Here is a 19794-nt window from a genome sequence, read left to right as displayed (position 1 = left end):
CTGTCACCACACATGTAAATATTCACTCACACACAGACCCCTCAGACTTTGAGCCAGTCCTTTACAATACTAATATTAGCCTCATCTTTTGGGACATTGCTTCCTGTTCCCTTAACCAAACAAAACATTAACATCAGGAGGCATCCTGAGTAGAACATTTGTGGTCGGTCTACAACAGTGATATGTATACTTCAGAAATTCATTTCATACCTGCTCTTAGGACAGAGGTGAAGACTTATTTGTTCTCCCAAGATTTTGGAAATAATTTATTTCTGGCTATGAGTGGGCAGTCAATGAGCAAGTATACCTTAGGGATATTGCTTTTTTATTCTTTTGATGCTTTTAAGTTGCTTTGATATCTGCATGGTTTTTTTTTGGTAAGTAAGCTGCCACAAAAACATTCTCAAGCAAGCACTCCGAGGAGTCAAAGTACATATATTCTCCCTAACAGAAGAAGTCTGCCTGATCTCTTCTGAGAACTGCTCAGCAAGGCAGGTGAACTGATTCGCTGAATGGACATTCCATAATTCTCAATTGACACTAAACTTTCAGTAACTATTACACTTCTCTGTAAATTTTTATATGAATTACCTCCCCCACATACACACATCCCCTCCCATCCTTGGTTAGCTGCTGAATGATTGATACAGGCAGCCCCCATATCTGTGGGGATCTCTTCCAGCCCCACCCCCACAGATACAGAAACCACAGATAAGGGAGAAACCCTGTTTCTGTGGGTTCCCCTCCCCTGCACCATTACTGTTACTGAAAGATTTATAGGGTAAAAATGGTCTTGCTTGTATAGGTCACAATAAGCATTCAAGCTTATAGCAATGCTTAGCAGGTTGCAGTGGTGTAGCTAGCGAGGGGCGGTCTGCCCCAGGTACCAGCCTTGGAAGGGGGTGACACCACAAATGAGCCAACATCGCTAACATCACAGAGGTTAGGAATAACCCCCTCGTGCTATATACAGTTGGATGCGAAATTTCTAGCAGAATGCAGTACAAAAAAATCAGAGTGAAATACCTCCTTTCCATCAAAAGTTATGGTCAAAAAAACAGAAACAAAAAATGCATGGAGCCCTATGGAAAGTGAAACAGAGCCATATCACGTTTACTCGCAAGTAGGCGAACGTGCCTTAGTCTGTCGGAAAGGGCAGGCTGAGAGGAACCCAACGACACCAGAATGGTTCCTATCCAATGAAAGCAGCCCCCCCAAAACACCCAAGAAGGAAGTGGCCCCCCGTCCAAGCAGACAAATGTATTGAGCCCTATGAAAAGCGAAAGCAAGCCTCAGGGGTTCCGTTTACTTGTGAGTAAGCAAATGTGCCTTGGCTGCTGGTCAAGTTCGGCACAGGGGAATAGAAGACTAGCTGCATGATCCCAATCTGATGAAAGTGGAGCTCAACAAATGCTCCAGAAGGCAGCACCCCCGCAAAGAATACACAGAGGCTTCAGTTGGTAAGGTGGGCACTGGGGACGGCTGAAAATCAAACTGAGTTTTTGTAGGGGGGGGGTGTTATTGCAGGCAGGTTACAGAGAAAATTCACTTGGTGAAACAGGGCTGGCTTCCCCTTATTTGTTTTCCTTTAATTTATTTATAATTATTTTATTTTGCTTGATAATCTCACTTCCAGCCATGACATCACTTCTGATGGGTCCTGGACAGATTGTCATTCTAAAAAGTGGGTGACAGTGTGAAAAGTTTGAGAACCACTGCCTTAACTCAAAACAGGCCAATGAGACATTGGGGGGGGAGGGGTGACACCCTAGTGACCAAAATTCTGGAAATCATGGCTTTTAGGAATACCACCACGTTATATACCATTTGATGCAGAATACTGTCCACTGCTTGTGGGGAAATATTCACTGCATTTATTTTCTGGCCATTATTATTATTCATTTCATGTCATGACTGTAACTATCTCTGTCTCACCTACCTCACAGGGTTGTTGTGAGGACAAAATAAGGGGAGGAATCATATACACCACCTTGAGCTGCTTAGAGGAAAGGTGGTATAAAAATGTGAATATAAATAATTAATAATAATAATAATTGAATAATTAAATTGATTAATTATGTCTTGTGGGGTGACAAAAATTTATGGGCCCCAGGTGTCAAATGACCTAGCTACGCCTCTGGTAGGTTGTCAGCAGCCTGAATGCTTGAAAAAACTAGAACAACATTAACTGGAAGCAGGAAGTTAATGATTTTTAATAAGAACCCCTGAGGTTCAGGGATTTCTAAGAGGGGCGGTTTCATCAAACATCCCTGCTCTGACTTGTAGCTTGGGAAAGTAGCAGTGGATACTAACTACCAAAGTTTTCTCCCATTCAGCTACTGTATGTAAGGGAATAGAAAGAGTTGTGGGTATGCTAACCACAAGGAAAAACTCCCCTGTTTTCATCCTTGGAGAAAACAGGCTGACCACAGTAATGCTGTAACTAATAAGATTTTTGAGCACCTGTACAAGTCATGATTCAAACAATTAAAGGCATAGAATGCATCAGGAAGGGGATGCAAGTCAGTGGTAAACCTTCTGCTTTGCATGCAGAGTGCCCCAATTTTTATCTTTGACATGCCCATAGAGGGCAGAGAAAAATTCTCTCATGAACTGAGTGGCCTAAAAGGATTATTTCTTATGCATCTTCCCAGTACTGGCCACTGGAAAACATGAAATAAGGTTACTTGATCTGCCTCATTATAGCAACCCTTGGGTCATGCATTCAGTCTAATAATATGCATTCCTATTAATCCCAAACAAGTTAAAAGAATGGCTAATATCAAGCTAACAGTATAACTGGCACAGAGCCAAAAATAAGTATTCATGAATATTCTCCCTCTTGTGAAGACTACTGCTGCACTTCAGCAATTTTTCAAGGTGAAAACTGAGAACAGGTAAAAATGTTCACTGCACAGCTTCTCCTTGACATCTAGAGCAAGGACAATGCTTCCTGCCCTCCCACCTAATTGGCTGTGTGACACTACGAAGGAAAACCAAACTGGCTCTCTAGCATTGTGGAACCACTACATTTATTGCACAACTCCCAATTTTCTGTCTTGAGTTATTTCATCCAATTGGGTTATCAAGAAGGTTATAAGAATTGAAGCAATAAAGGGGGAACCACTTGCTTGAATAAAAAGTTAAAGTATACACACTGGAGTGGTTTCCTGGAAGACAGAGCTGCATAGAACCTTCCCTTTGCCCCCAAAATATTCGGAAATATCTGGCAGCTGGAAGAATGACTTCTAGTCATCAAGCATCTTAGTAGTTTGATGAGAATCAGTTTCCCTAATGTGCTTTTGCTAAAGCCTTATGAAACTCCACATTTTTATTAAATGTTTAATTTTAGACAGTGTTGCTTCCATCTCTTTCACCTCTTGGTTGGCAAACTCTCAGTTCTATCTATCTCATATGGCATGAATAAATCCTCAGGTTTTTTGCACACAGTTGGGCAGAAATGTCTATTAACACTTCTGATTTTTCCATCACCAGCATGACAGTTTGAGATAAGAGTTTTATTGCTCAATTGAAGGATTCGGAAGAAGTGTGAAAAAGGCAGCAGAAACAGATGAGAAAAAAAATCAACAATGAATGCAGCACTTTCTGCCCAACAAGACACCATTATAACCTTTACACAGCTGACGGTAAAACTGGTCTTGCCAACTGCCAAGAGTCTGAGCATAAACTGCTTCATCCAATGATTCCAATAATATCATAATCATCATGCAACCATAAAACACGTACGGGGGGGCCCCAATACCTGCAATCCTGTATCTGCGGATTCACTTATCCACAGATCAGGTCCAGGTCACCCCCAGCATGCATTTCCCCAAGCACCCGCTCCGGAGATGAGAGGAGCTCTGCTCCCCTCCCCTCCAGAGGGTGGGGAGGCAGCCCACTGACCGTGGGGATGAGTATTTGCCCATATCCACAGTTGCAGGTATCCACAGGGGGGTTCCGGAACGGAAACCCCACGGATAAGGGGGCACACCTGTACTCACTTTTGAAGTGCAGTGCAAGTGTTTTATTTTGGGTGAAATAGCTTTCCAAACCACAGACTCTTAGTCAGAGCAAACACAGACTCTTGTGTAACTTTTCACAAGTGGACAGTAAATTTTTTTTCTTCCTAAATGACATTTATCAATATTTAGGGGGAAAAAATCATGCAGGAAAAAACTGAAACGCTGCTATTTCCTGATCAGGATGCAGCATAATACTTTATGACATTTAATTGGGTCTTTTAGTCTCAATAGGATTTACTGTCCCATCCCCCCCAAACAACAATATGATGTTTTATGGAGAATGGCAGCCCAATCCTATGTATAGGAAGTAAGTCCTATTAGACTCAATGGGGCTTACTCCCAGAAAAGTGTGGATAGGATTGGGCTGACAGTCTTGCAATAAATTGCTTTGACATTCACCTCAGTTTCTACAGGTGTTTGCACTGTATGGGAACCAGTTGTACAGTACCTTGGTTCCCAATCCCTGTATTAAAAGGTTGGAAATTATCTGTGTTTTTTTATCTCATTACTTCTAGAAAATCAGGGCACTATACATGGCCCACTTCATCCTCACAACAGACCGCTTAAGTAAATCAGGCCCAAGGTCATCATGCAATGAGCCACATGGCTAGATGGGGATTTGAATTCAGGTCTTCCTAGTCAGAAGCACCAACCACTACATCACAGTAGCTCTCTGACTGCAAGCATGGATTTTTAGTTTTAATTGAATTGGGTGACATGGCAGAAGACATAATCCAATAAATGCTTACTTAAGTCTCAACCCTTTCCCCTTCCTAATCAGGCTATGCTAAATCAAGGTAGAACAAAAAACAGTCTCATGTCTATTCCACACTGGATGGGGAGGTTATTGGGGGAGGGGGATGAACAGTACTCCAGAATACTAGCGTTTGAGAAGAACAAGCTTATTGAAATACACCCATTTTTAATCAGGGGCCATTACAAAAAGCAACAAGATGGTCTCTAGTACACTGTTGCTCAAACTGTGGGTCTGGACCCATTAGGTGGGTTGCAAGCTAGTTTCAGGTGATCCCATTCACTTCAATGTGCATTTTTAAAATGTGGATAGGATTGCAGCCTTTGGGATATTTGGGGAATTTTTTAAACTTATTGTAAACTTTTAGTTTACTGATTTGATTTTGTGATATGGTGAGCATTAAATTTTCCCCTTTGATGTCACTTTTCGCCATGCCATCACTTTCAGGTTAGTGACATCACTTCCGGAGGGTCCCGATAGATTGTCATTGTAAAAAGCAGGTCCCGGTGCTAAAAAGTTTGAGAACCACTGCTCTAGTTACATTAGGACATTACAGCTCAACTTAATTCAGGTGGATGCAGTTAGGGTAGAAAAAATCTTCAAAGTAACAAATTGAAACATGACATTTCAATGAGCTATGACCCTTTAGCTTGACAAGAAAAGTCAATGGTTTTTTAAAGGTGGGCAAAGGGAATCTTTATCACTTCATGTAGGTGGTCCATGCAAACTTATGCTGAAATAAAATGGTTAGTCTTTAACATGCTATAAGACTTATTTTTGCTGAATTATATAGGCTTCCTCTTAAACAAAGTTAATTCTGTAAACATCTAAATGTATTAGCAATATGCTAAGATGTACACATCTCTTCATGCCCATCTGCTCAACAGTTTTAACACGGAGAAGTGGCCTGACTTCTGAAGCTACGCATTATAAAAGCACACAGTAAGTCATGTGTTTTATTTAGCATTGTGGACGTCCTACTGAACCCAGAACTAGCAACTCATCACGGATGACATACAAGTGCCACCCTGTATTTCACAGGATCATCTACCAAGACAGTATGGAGGGCTTTGTATTCCCATGTTCTGCCAAATTAACTACTTGAGCTCTGTAATATTTCCAGATCTCAGGTTAGAAATATTTCTTGGAATGATGGTTTCTCCAAGAATTACAAGCACTCGGCATTCAGAAATTCTAGATATTTCTCACAGTCTGATATTTATTTCTATAGTAAAAAAACATCAATTCTACTTCATTCAATAGTACTTCACACTCAATAGACATGAATGGGATTACACCCTTAGCATTAAGAGAGTGATCTTCCATGTCAACATACTATACATATAGACTGATTTAAGGAAATGTGTTTGGTTTCTAAGCAGCGGTGCATGTAGACTGTATACGCAAAGTTTTTGAATTATGCTCTTGGGTTGCACAAACTGGCCCCATTTAGTTGCAAAATATTCAGTGTTATAGCCACCAGTTAGCATTCATGTTTTTTCAAGAAATAAATGGTTTTCAAATAAAGAAACTATCAAGTCATTTTAATTCTGCTCCTTCTACTACCACGAGTCCTCAGAGAAGCTTACACACTTGTAAAATTATATCACACAACAATAAAAATCATTTTAGCACTGCATAAAATCCATTACTGCAGGAAAAGTACATAAGAAAATCAGCAAAAATGCAGAAACCTCATACAATGCCAGAAAACAGGCAATCACCACCATCCACCTGAATATGATGAACCTCCTAGGGTAAATTAACTCCATAGTCTGAGCAGTGCACTTTCAATGAGAAGGTCTAATCACACATCACCACCTCACATGACAGAAGGGACTGGTACAGGGGTGCCCAAACCCCGGCCCTGGGGCCACTTGCGGCCCTCGAAGCCTCTCAATGCGGCCCTCAGAAAGCCCCAAGTCTCCAATGAGCCTCTGGCCCTCCAGAGATTTGTTGAAGCCCACACTGGCCCGACGCAACTGCTCTCAGCATGAGGGCAACTGTTTGACCTCTCAAGTGAGCTGTGGAATGAGGGTTCCCTCAACTGCTTGCTGTTTCATGTCTGTAATGCAGCAGTGGCAGCAAAGGAAAGGCCAGCCTTGCTTTGTGCAAGACCTTTTATAGGCCTTGAGATATTGCAAGACCTTCATTCATTCATAAAAGTTCATCTTTGATATATTCATTTATGTAAACTTATGTAAATTTATTCAAATTTTAAATGTGAATTAATTCTTTTTTCCCCTGGCCCCCGACACAATGTCAGAGAGATGATGTGGCCCTCCTGCCAAAAACTTTGGAAACCCCTGGACTAGTAGGAGAGCCTTTGCTGATTACCTCAGTGTGCAAGCAGCCTTTTATGGGAGGAAATGATCCTTTAGATATCCAAGTACCATAGATTTTCCATAATCCAGCACTTTTGGAACAGAGGTGGTGTTGAATATCAGATACTGTACACCACACTATCAAAAAGTGCTATAAACTGGCAGTACTGAGAAGGTGGGAAGGAGCCTGTTGTGCAACCGTGAAGCTGCAGTGGCCTTTGGCAGTAAGCACGGGCAGATACTTCTGTCCCTCCCAGCAGAACCAGGGCAAGAACAAGAAAGGCATGGAAGAGGCCAGTGCTAGGTTGAGGCTCCACAGGTGTTGCTTGGGCAGCAGAAGTCACCTGCAGTGATAGCCAAGCGATTGTTGCCTGGACCTTTCTTTGAGGGTTTCACAAGATTTTTAAACATGTAAAGTACCTCACAATCTTTGTGTTTTGCCTCACAATCTTAAAAGAAAGACCACAGTTCTTTAAGAAAATACAGATACTGTTAATGATAATCACTGATGTTGCTAGAGAGGTGCAGGGAGGTGTGGGTCGCATCAGGTGACAAGCACAGGGAGTGACACCACTATTGGACAAAATTTTTAAGTTCTTGGTATTTTTGAATACTACCATTGTGTCATATCAATCAATGCATAATTTCATGAAGAACACAGCGAAACAGAAACAAGTCTTAAACTTAGCCCAGAAACAACAAGTCTATGCAACTGACAAAATACTGGTGTACCATGGATCGGAGACAAAAAAGTAAACTTGAATTTTATCAATGGTTCAAATTAGTTATTTCTTAGTAATGTAAAACACAACTTTAAAAATCCTCCTACTCCATCAATAGCGACCATTTTGTAGTCTACTAGTCTGTTGCTATTTTAAATAGCACACATTATACATTTTCATGCGCAATGTACTATATTAACAATGCAATCTTAAATCATATTGAGATCAATGAGACTTACTCCTAGATAAATGTGCACATGATTGCAGCGTGAGACACACCTACCGGGGAGCAAGTCTCATTGAATTCAACAGGATTTCTTCTGAGTAGACACACTTAGGATAATATAGAAAGAATTCCAGAATTGTCAAGAATAGCCTCAACTAGTAACAAATTCTTTCTAGACTCAACCATAAGGCCATAATCAAATGTTAAAGTACAAGCCATCAACTCTTTTTCAATTCATCAATTCAATTGAAAAATTAAGGATAAGTTTAAACATCTTTCAAAATTCCTGAGATTTGGAAGTGTTTAACTTTGGTTAGACTGCCCACATATTTTATAGAATTTCCACCTAGTCTTCTTGTAGTCTGTCTGACATATTATATGCTAAGTTATAAAAGGATTCACTTTAGGATAAAAGCTATTGTTTAATATAAAAGTTACAGCACACTAACTCTTGCTTCAGAGATGAAAGTTTGACATATTTACTGTCAGGATGCCCCAGTGGCTCATGAATGACAAGCCAATTTTATACAATGGGGAACCTTCAAAAGTAATTTGATAGAGAAATATGCACAGTAAAGCAGTACAGTAGTAGATACGTATGCGCAACTAACTTTAATACTACACACTTTCAGTCACTTTAGATGTATTCTAGTACTGAAGAATATTTATTCTGCAAGAGATAGTACTGCAAGAGATTTATCCAATATTAAACTTCCAGTCAGTGCCTCCAGCTTTTATTTTACTTCTCTGCTCTGCCTACGCTACTGCACCCAGAAGGCTCCATAACACAGACCAAAAGACTCTTTGTCATCAATAATTTTCTTTCAATATTGTGCTCATGAACTATACCTTAAGGTTGAATCTGAGTCACTGTTACTGAATGGAAATGATGGTGGGAGAGTGTGAGTGTGAGATAAATGCAGATCACCTTAAACTCACTAGAAAGCTAGCACTTCCAAAAAGATACTGCTTTACTATATAGCTACCGAAGCAATAGTTACTACAACAACGTATTTCTACAAATTAAATTCATTGCTAATTTAACTGAAAAGTAGGAGGCAAATTCTCCTTCATTCTACTACTTTACCCTCCCCTATCACCCAGTAAGCATCCCCAGTGCTGTGCTGGCACAAGGCATCTGAAATTTTAAAATTCAGCCCTACTGAAAGAGGAACGACTAGTGGCTCCACTTTCCATTCTCCCCTTTGGCCCAATAAACACATCAGGTGATATGGGAAGTTGGCACAACAGCCATCCTTCTTCCTTTTGATGAGACTCTGAATAAAATCTAGATGTTGCAGTGACAGTGGACAGATAGCTATAGCTATTGCTATTGCTTTCCCCCCCATTTCATTTCCCCATAAACTCCTGGAAGAGATGTGTGCTGGAGAGTATGCATGCACATATCATGGGCCTCCAAATATCTGGCACCAACATGGTAAACAGACATCAGACTCCCCTTTCACAGAATGTTCCCTCCATATACAGATATCCTTACTCATCATGCCACAACTCAAGGCTCCACTAACAATAATCCAAATCTGATTTCATTGGGATGAATAATCCGGGGGGGGGGGGGAACTTACTTTAATTTATGCAATTTTATCTAAGCAGGTACACATTAAGCAGGAAATCTGTGACTATGTCACCAACATTTTTATTTTTACTTGAAAGCAGTCAGAGATCCCAGTTTGGATCAGTGTTCTGAACTTCACAGTCATACAGTGGAAGAGGGTTTTAATCCATTTTCCCTTCCCTACACATTTTCTTTAAACCAAACCATACACATACCCTAAATATAGAATATGCTTCACTGCAGAAAATTTACATGGGTTTCCACAATTTACCGCGTGGCTTCATTACCTTATATATATATTATACACATTATGAAATTAATAGCCACCCAGATGCTTATTACATTCCTGATATAGTTGACAAACCAGTATTCAATCTGTACCTTCATGCAGTGCTGTTAAGTCAGGGGTTCCCAAAGTGTGTGCCACAATGCCTTAGGGCATTATGGCACACTCACTGGGGTGCTGTATGGTGTCCCCAGTGGCTCCTCCAACCTGTTCATTTCTACAAAATATGTATGGTATCAGATTATTTTAATTTCTGTACACTGAGGACAAGCAAGTCCAAGGTTACAAACTGAACTCTCCAATGCAAGAACAAGATGCATTTCTTCCTTTAGGAGGTGCTGCCATTGTCACAAGAAAAGAAAAAGGTTTCGGTTTTGTTTTTGCATGTGGGTTGGTATGTTTGGTTCTGTTCTGTCCTCTTCACAAGGCCTCAAAGCACTGGGAGAAAATACAGAGAAACAAAAAGGACCTGAAAGTAAATACTTAACTTTAAAAGGTAAGAGTTTACATTTATCTGATTCCAGAAAACTGAATCATTTAGCTACATTTGTTTATCTTTTAACCTTTGTGTCAATAATAATTTAATTACTGCTAATCTGGTTCTTTACTTCCCCCACCCACAACCATAGATTAGTGTCTTCTTGCAAACTAGCCATTCACTTATTTTTCTTTCCTACTCCCCTCAGGAAAATGCGGAGACCAACAACGAGCATATGGAGGCATTTTCACATTACAAGTTCTTCTGAGAATAAAAATGTGATTTGCAAATATTGTCAGATGAAATATGTATTTCCAAATGCTAACAGGGTGACAAAACACATTCTTATATGTAACAAGTGTCCTGTACATATTGAAAAATCCTTCATGGATCTCAGTGAAGAGGACCACAATGATAAAAATACACATAGTTTTTCTTGACGTTCTCATTCAAGAGGTCCTCTTTCTACTCCATCTGTAACATCAGCAGCAACACAAAGCGTTGTCCCTTCAGCAGCATCTTCAAGTAAACAGATACTGAAGACAGCTGCATCCAAAAATTATTCAATAACTTCATTGTAGACAAGATGACACCTGAAGATCAGGAAAAAATTGATCAAGCTCTTGCAAGAGCAATATATTCTTCTGGAACACCATTTTCAATAACTGAAAATACATACTGGCAGGAAGCTTTGAAATTACTATCATACCATTTGCCCAGTAGACATTCTTTGAGCAAGCCTCTTTTGGAGACGGAATATGAACATGTCATGGAATCTTCGCAAGGAAAAATTAATGAAGCACTGTGTCTTGCACTACTTACAGATAGATGGACAAATATGAGAGAAGGAATTATAAATTTTGCTATAACACCTCAACCAGTTTTTTTACAAAAGCATTGAAACAGGAGAGAGCAGACATACTGCAGAGTATATCAACTGTAAAATATGTGAAGTCCTACAGAAAATTGGGAGTGGTAAAGTATTTGCTTTGCTGACTGACAATCCCAGGAATATGAAAGCAGCATGGGAGATTATAATGGAGAAGTATCCACATATTACTGCAATAGAATGTGCATCTCATGAGCTCAGCTTGCTCTTTAATGATATGATGAAACTGGACACCCTTCAAATGATCTATAGACAAGCAAAAGAAATTATAAAACATGGGAAAGGTACTCATATTGTAGCTGCAGTTTTCAAGAAGAAGCGAGTAGAAAAAAATGCAAAGAATAAAATAGTGACTCTGAAGCTCTGTAGTCAAACTCGGTGGGCTGGAGTGGTGATCTCCTTTGAAAGTTTACTAAAAAACAAAGAAGCTCTTCAAGAAACAGTAATAGTTTAAGATCTTAAAGTACCCAGGAATGCAAGAAACACTGTTCTTGATCAGAATGTCTTCTGGGTTCAGCTGCAAAATTCCCTGAAGATGCTAAAGCCAACTGCTGCAGCATTCACTGCATCTGAATCATATAGTGCACTTTTGTCAGAAATTCCTTATTTAATAACCAAGATAAAAACGACTGTTTTTTAAAATCTCAGTTTTTCTCCACCTACAACTACAGAAGAAAGTAAAGTGAAAGATTTTATTTAAAAAAGGGAAGAATTTTGTTGCCATTCAATTCACACTGCTGCAAATCTACTGGATCCAAGATTCAAAGGTGGAAATAGAAGTGATGATAGATGATAGCACTGTTACTGCATTTGACTGGATTACAAAACAAGCATCTCATTGAGGACTTGAGGTTGGGAAGGTACTTTCAAATGTTGCAGAATATACAACATCTTCAGGGATTTGGATCAGGAATGCAATCTGGGATTCTGCCAAACATATTTCTCCTGCAACATGGTGGCAAGGTCTTTGTACAACACAGCCTCTGACTCCTCTTGCTTCTTGCCTTCTTCAGATTCCTCCATCTTCTGCAGCATGTGAAAGAATCTGGTCTATGTTTGGAAACACTCACACTAAATCAAGAAATAAACTGACATGTGAAGGAGTAAAGAAGCTTGTTTCAATCCGGGCAAACCTTCAGTTTTTAGAAGTCCATAATAACTGTGATAATGTCAGATACAACGGATTAGCTGCAGAAGCAGAGACTGAAACTGATAATTAAAGCTCAGAAAATGATTCTGATTAAATTTCATGCCTATTCATTGAAACTTAGTCCCCCGCTCTTCTATACACTATACGCTCTTCTTCTTAGTCCCCTCTTCAATTCTTTTTATGAGAATGGGTTTTTTTATTTTTATTTAATACAATGGAAATATGAATAATTGTTACTTCTGGATTTTTAAAAATTGTTTTGTGGAGTTTTTTTGGTTTGTTCCACATAAACTAGTAAACAGTTCAGGAGACTATTGCTCCATTACAAATATTTGTAATATTTACAAATAAATATTATCAAAAAAGTAAATTCTGTTTGTAATAATTGTTAGGATACACTATATTTTTGATATGCTAGTTGTGATAATTTTATGCCAAGTCAAATTGTCCACAGTCATATTTGATGTTCCTAAAGTAACAGAATGACTTTCAATCTGGAAAAGAAAAAAAAAGTGCTAATGTAGCATTTTTTTCAATTTTTCCAAAAATTTCTGTTTTCCCCCTGAAAAGAACCGGGGAAAAAAAGGGTTTTTTCAGAGCTTCAAAATTTCTGGAAATTTTACATCTCTAATGATTAACAGGAGTTTAACAAAAACATTGTTAATCTAACCAAGCATGACAGAAACAATGTTACTGAATACTAGAACTATTGATTTGGTCCCCAAACCAGCTCTCTCTTCATTTAGCAAGTCGGGAGTTAAATACACATCTATCTGTGCATATACTACATTAAGAATTTCCAACATTTAATTATTCATGATTTATCATAGGCCAACAGAATTAGGTAAGGTTCTCAGTGGGACACATTTAAAATTACGAGCACCTGAAGCTGTTCAATGAATAGCTGAGGGGAAAAAGCAATTTGGCATTTTCACATCTTGCTTGTTTTTCCAATCAGCACTAAAAGTGTTGCAAGACAGACACAAACCTTTATCAATTTACAGAAAATATTGTACTACTTGGAAAACTCATCCAGAGTTTCTGAAGGCAGAACAACTATTGGGGCAGATCCATAGATGTAAACTGTTACGAAACGCAGAACAAGAGTTCCAAATTTGTGCTTCTCTGATTGGCAGATTTTAACTCCAACAAAGGTACACTTTTTTTAATTTATACTGTATACCATAACTGAGACGGTCACAAGTCAAGTAGAAATGAAGTACTGAACTGTACACCCGTCAACAGTTCAAAATCATGCAGAAGCCAATGCTAAAGTAGCCAAGAATGATTACCTGTATTAATAGCATCTCAGCACAAGATTAAATTTTTATTCATATTGCTAAGTGCTGAAACAAAGGTAACTTGAAGCCAAGACCACCACCACCCCCATTCACAGGACACCTTAGTAAAGAAAAATGTAAAGCAGTGAAATAAGACAGAAAGTGCTACAGTCATGAACAACTTCTTGAACGATTCCTCTCAGAAGGAACAGTCACGAAGAGATGGGCAAGGCTGGAAAGAGGCCAGAATGCAAGACAAAATCCTCATTGCAAGAGGTAAGGTAACAATTTGCTATAACAATCCTAACACCTCAAAGTCAGCCTTATTTCCAAGAAAACTCTTTAGGATCAAGATGGAAAATGCATCTGCACTCTTTAAGGGGGAATCTCTTCCCTTTTGCCAGAATACCTATCTACTACTTAGAGTAAAGGAATAAAGTGCTTGTTTCTCCAAAATAAGTTCTCAATGTTTTTCTACATATTGAGGCATAAAAGCAAGAGCTAATGCGACACAGTAGACAGAATGTCCAACTGGGATCAGGAGACTTGCGTTCAAAACCAGTTTTAGTCAGGCACTATCATCCTGCTCCAACTATTTTACAGAGCTGTTACAAGGATGAGGAGAGAGAAAAAAACATATAGGTTGCTTTCAGTTCCTTAAGACAAGGATAGAATAAATATAAAGAATGATAATGATGATGACAGAATAAATATGAAAAACAAAAAATTAAATACCAGTTCTGCAAAACTAATTATTGCTTGTAACTAATTCACACCATTAAAGTTTGTTAACACTTTGTTTTATAAAAGTAACCCTCTTGTCCATTATGGGTTTATCCTTCAAGGTCAAGTAATAAAGAGATTCTGGGAATTTGAAGAAATTATGTTATGCCAACAGACAGCTATGAGAGAATGTTTCACACCAGCACATGAATGCTCAACTTTCAAACACTCTGCACTGAAAACAAGGACACCACCAGAAAAAGTGATGACCATTCAGTTATGCTAGGACAAACTTAGGTAAAAGGGCCATGTGTTTTTACTCAAAATGCAGCACACTTAACTGTGAAATCACTGAATCCAGTGATACACTATGCATTACCCTACAAGTAGTCAGTCAGTCAATGCATTACCCTACAAGTAAAAGTACTGTTTCAGAGACAAACTCATTTCCCCAAGGTGCCATTAGTTGTACCACTGGAATTATAAATCAGGACCTTTGAGTCAGGCTCAACCTTCCAGCACATCTTTCAAAGAGATATACAAGACTGCTGCTGTCAACTTTCAAGCTGCAGCATTAATAAAGCTGGCGAACTAAGGAGAATAAAGGAACCAGTACTAAAGAAATGGCAGGGCAAGCAAGATGACAGAGATGATGTTTAAATACAGTTTCTAAATTCCAAAGAGAGTCAATCTAGGGAGTTCAGCAGGGCACTTTTTTTAAAGGACAAGTGCATTCAGAATTCAAATCACAATTCCTACAACTGTCCCAACTGGGCATTTGTGGTTTCAGATCACACACTACTTCAAAAGGTTAACATGTCTAGGGGAAGATGTGAAAAAGGAAGGTGATCTCACCAATTATGTTAAAACCAGTGGGAGAACAAGAAAGGCAGAAGACTCTGTAGTAGTGTCAAAGGCTGCAATCCTATCCACACTTTCCTAGGTGTAAGCCCCATTGACTATAAATGGGATTTACTTCTAAGTAGACATGCATAGGATTGGGCTCTCAATCTGTATCTCACCTGTTTATGAGGGTTGTGAGGAGAAAAGCTGCACCACAACCATTAAAGAGTCAACAAAGTTTACTATATGCAACAGGGAAGTTCAGTGGGTGGGGAAGCAGGTGAGGCTGAGCCTCCCCACAAGAGTCCTTTGAAAAGCACCACTGCTGTGTGAGGCACCCAAGCACCCACAATGCACACACTGCCTGCCTACCTGCTCCTCTGCCTTCTCTGTTCTGCATGTGGGTGCCTCACACATCGGAGATGGTTTTTGAAGGACACCAGTGGCCAGTCACTTTTCAAAGGATTCAGGTGGGGAGGCTCTGCCTCACTTGCCTCCCCACCTACTGCCTGTCCCTGGTATGCAACAATAACAATCTCTCTATGCAGGCACTTCAAGAGTGACTGCCTACAAAAGGATGGAAGGGCAAAAGGAGAACGGAAAGCAAAGGAGGGATGAGCAGGCAGGCAGGGAGTGCACAGCCCAGGGACCGACACCAGAAGTTTGAGGAGGCAGAAGGCTTCCCTGCAAGCGGACAAGTGAGACACCAACTCTCCCCGCGCTTTCCTGGGAGTGAGCCCCACTGACTCTGAGACTTACTTCTGAGTAGACCCGCGGGCTCGGGCAGCGAGACTGCCACCCCCACCCCCACCCCCACGCCTTCCCACCGACTCTAGCGGGACTTCCGAGCAGACCCACCTATGCCGAGCCCCACCACGATGCGCCCGCCCAGCAGGGTCTCCTTGTCGGGCGCGGCGGCCAGCAGCGCGGCGCCGGCGGTGAAGATGAGGCTGGCGAGCAGGATGCAGGCGCGGCGGCCGCACCAGCCGTTGAGCGCCCCGCCGAGCAGCGCGGAGAGGGCGGCGGCGCCCACCGTGCTGGAGACGAGCAGCTCCTGCCAGAAGGCGTCGAGGCGCAGCTCGCGCTTGAGCAGCAGCAGCGCCCCGGACACCACGCCCGTGTCGTAGCCGAAGAGGAAGCCGCCCAGCGCCGAGAACGCCGCCGCCACGTACACGAAGCCGGGCGCCTCGTCCTGCTGGAACTGCCGCCGCGCCGCGCGCTCCAGCTCCGCGCAGCCGCCGCCGCCCGACGCCTGGCTGGCCAGGCTGGAGCAGGACTCGGCGGCCGCGATGAGGCTGCGCTCCCCGAGGCCGGCCGGGCCCTCCGCGGGCGCCGCCTGCGGCTGCTGCTGCTGCCGCCGGCGCTTCTCCCCCATCAGGCTGCCCAGGCTCCGGAGGGTGTACTCCACATTGGCCTTGCGGGACATGAGCGGCCTCGGGGCGTGCGGCGGCACCGCCGAGGCTCAGGCTCTGGCGGGCTGCGGCGCCTCGGAACCGCTGCTCATCGCCCTCGCGCTCCGTCCGGCGCCGCCACAGTCCGCGCGGGCGCTGAGGGAAGGCAGGAGCGCCGCCGCCAGCTCAGCCTCTGACTGTCCGGGGAAGCCGAGCCGAGCACAGCAGAGCTAGCGGGCAGGCAGGCAGGAGGCGGGGCCGGGGGCGGAGAAGGGGCGGCCGGGCCCGTTTCCAACCCGCCCCTTCTGGTCTCTCCACAGAGCAGGCGCGGAGCGCGGCCCTGAGAGAAGCTGCTGCTGATCCTGCACGAGGAGAGCCCAGCTGGATGAGGCCAGGGCCCGCCCTGTCCAGCCTCCTGGAGCTCACAGGGGCCCACCTGGTGCCTCAGGAGCACACAAGACCGCAAGCGACCCGTCCCGGTGCCCTCTGGCATTCTGAGGCAGCCCCCCCATGCAGTGGCAAGGAGTCCCACAGGCACCGTCTTCACAAGAGCCACTTGGAATCTGCCACTGCACTTCTGCAGCCATGAAGGGGGAAGAAAATAAGGGCCACTCTGGATCAGGCCAAAGGCCCCTCTAGTCCAGCTTCCTGTATCTCACAGGGGCCCACCAGATACCTTAGGGAGCACTCAGGATAACAAGAGACCTGCATCCTGGTGCCTTCCCTTGCATCTGGCATATCATAAGAACATAAGAAGAGCCCTGCTGGAGCAGGTCCAGAGCCCATGCAGTCCAGCTTCCTGGATCTCACAGTGGCCCACCAGATGGCTCAGGAAGCACACAAGACAAGACCTGCATCCTCTCCTCGGTCTCCTCCCTGCCTACAGAAGGGATCTGGTTAAAACTCTAAGGTTGGCTTCATAAATTATTATGTATAGCGATCAGAAGCTGACAGTGGACCAAAGTGGCCCTGTTTTGTGTCTAAACCCTGCACCCAGTGTCGTCAGTCTTGGCAGGCAGAACAGGCTTGCCACCCTCTTCTTGGTTGTGCCTGTTAGAAACAGCTCAGACCAAAATCCCTCTCATGCCTCAACACTTTTGACAGCAACAGCCTCACCTGAGCCCCAGCCATGAACAGCACAATCCTGAGCATGTTTGCTCAGAAGTATAGCCCCGCTGCATTCAGCGAATGGAGTTTATTCCCAGGTAAGCATGCATAGGCTTGAACCCAAGTAGACATTCTGCAAGACTGCCATCTTGTGGCCCAGTGCTATCCAACCTTTCTAGTACCGATGCAGCTATGCCAACAGGCCATGTGCTGCATGCTGCATTTTGGGGACAGTCATAGAGGCCTCCTCAAGGTATGGGAACATTTGTTCCCATACCGTGGAGCTGCATTACAGCTGCATTAGTACAGGGAAGTTGAATAGGATTGGGCCCTCAATCGGGCTTTTGCAATCCAACACTCTCCAATGAGTTCCACTATCTCAGGGATTTCAGCCTTAGAAAGGAAGGCCCATTGAACGGAGCCGTGGCTTTTCCGGACAAGCCTTTGTTTTAAGTGACAGTGATTTGATTTACAATGAGGATTGTCAGCTGGTTCCTGTACCTTTAAATGCAGTTTATTTATTCCATTCATGTTTGCAGAAATTAGCAGGTGAAAATGCCTGTCTCCATGCCATGAAAAGCTGCTCTTGAAAGCACAGGGAAAGGCAAGGGCTGATTTACCAACAGCAAACCCTACTTCTTAAGATCAGTTTGGCCCTATCTGACCAGGTATTCTGTCATCTACTGAAAACAGTTCTGTTTCAACAGCTCTTTAATGTGGCTGGTATTTAAGTTTTGGTTGTGATCTCCACTCTTTGCTGCTATCCATTTGTATTTTGATTGTGTCCGGTGTGATTGGTTTCCTAATCTTGATTTTTATGATTGTTAGCCACTTTGGGCATTTGATATTAATGGAAAAGCAGGTTAAAAATAAAAATAATCTAAGGCAGCATTTCTCAACCAGTGGTATGGGCATCACCTGGCAGGACAAAGTTCCAAACAACACAGTCCTGGAATGAGCTGGAATCCCTAGCATGTATACACTGCTGAAACAGAGATGCTTGCGTTGTCTTGGTCATGCTGTGAGAATGGATGATGGAGATCCCAGATGATCTCCTCTATGGAGAACTCGTGCAGGGAAAGCGCCCTACAGGTAGACCACAGCTGCGATACAAGGATATCTGCAAGAGGGATCTGAAGGCCTTAGGGATGGACCTCAACAAGTGAGAAACCCTGGCCTCTGAGCGGCCCGCTTGGAGGCAGGCTGTGCAGCATGGCCTTTCCCAGTTTGAAGAGACACTTGGCCAACAGACTGAGGCAAAGAGGCAAAGAAGGAAGGCCCATAGCCAGGGAGACAGACCAGGGACAGACTGCACTTGCTCCCAGTGTGGAAGGGATTGTCACTCCCGAATCGGCCTTTTCAGCCACACTAGACGCTGTTCCAGAACCACCATTCAGAGCGCAATACCATAGTCTTTCAAGACTGAAGGTTGCCAACATAAGGTGGTACTCACAGAACCCCTGGACACCTGCCACCAAGCAGTGATACCAGGAATGCGACACAACGAACAGTGGTAGGAGGCTTGGCTTTGCAGGCAGAGTTCCAAGCATGCTTTTCTGAGCTCAGAAAAGCCCACCCATCCATCCTGAGGCTCTTACTAGTGTTTGTCGCATCATATCTGGCCTCCCAACCCAGAAGTAACTGTCATCACTGTTGGTGAATGAGAACCACAAACACAAGCTTTCTTTCTTAGTTTGTTTTTGCACTACAGTACTGTGTTTTTCTTTCTTTTTTTTCTTTACTCTGCTTTGGCGTCTTCCCTCTCCCAGCGACCAAGTTTTGTTGGCACCTTTAACACAGGCCCCCATCTCCTTCTCCTCTTCAACAGCAGACAAACCTGTTAAGAACATAAGAAGAGACCTGTTGGAACAGGCCAAAGGCCCATCTAGCTCAGCTTCCTATATCTCACAGTGGCCCACCAGATGCCTCAGGGAGCACACAAGACAAGAGACCTGCATCCTATTGCACACCCTTGCATCTGGCATCCTGAAGTAGCCTATTTCTAAAACCAGGATGTTGC

The 19794-nt window shown here is 42.8% G+C and overlaps 1 protein-coding gene across 1 annotated transcript in view; it reads right to left on the bottom strand.

Moving 5' to 3' along the window:
• SLC2A13 (solute carrier family 2 member 13) overlaps window positions 1-16702 on the bottom strand; it is a 111938-nt gene extending 95236 nt beyond the window's left edge. The window contains exon 1 of the mRNA XM_066634136.1: window positions 16135-16702. Within this exon, the coding sequence (XP_066490233.1) occupies window positions 16135-16702 (568 nt within the window). The remainder of the gene's footprint in view (window positions 1-16134) is intronic.
• Between the last annotated feature and the right edge of the window lie 3092 nt (window positions 16703-19794).

This window comes from Tiliqua scincoides, chromosome 7 (genome assembly GCF_035046505.1).
Source record: "Tiliqua scincoides isolate rTilSci1 chromosome 7, rTilSci1.hap2, whole genome shotgun sequence".
NCBI lineage: Eukaryota > Metazoa > Chordata > Lepidosauria > Squamata > Scincidae > Tiliqua > Tiliqua scincoides.
The sequence above is the reverse complement of the archived record's forward strand: the minus strand, read 5'-3'. Positions and strand labels throughout refer to the sequence as shown.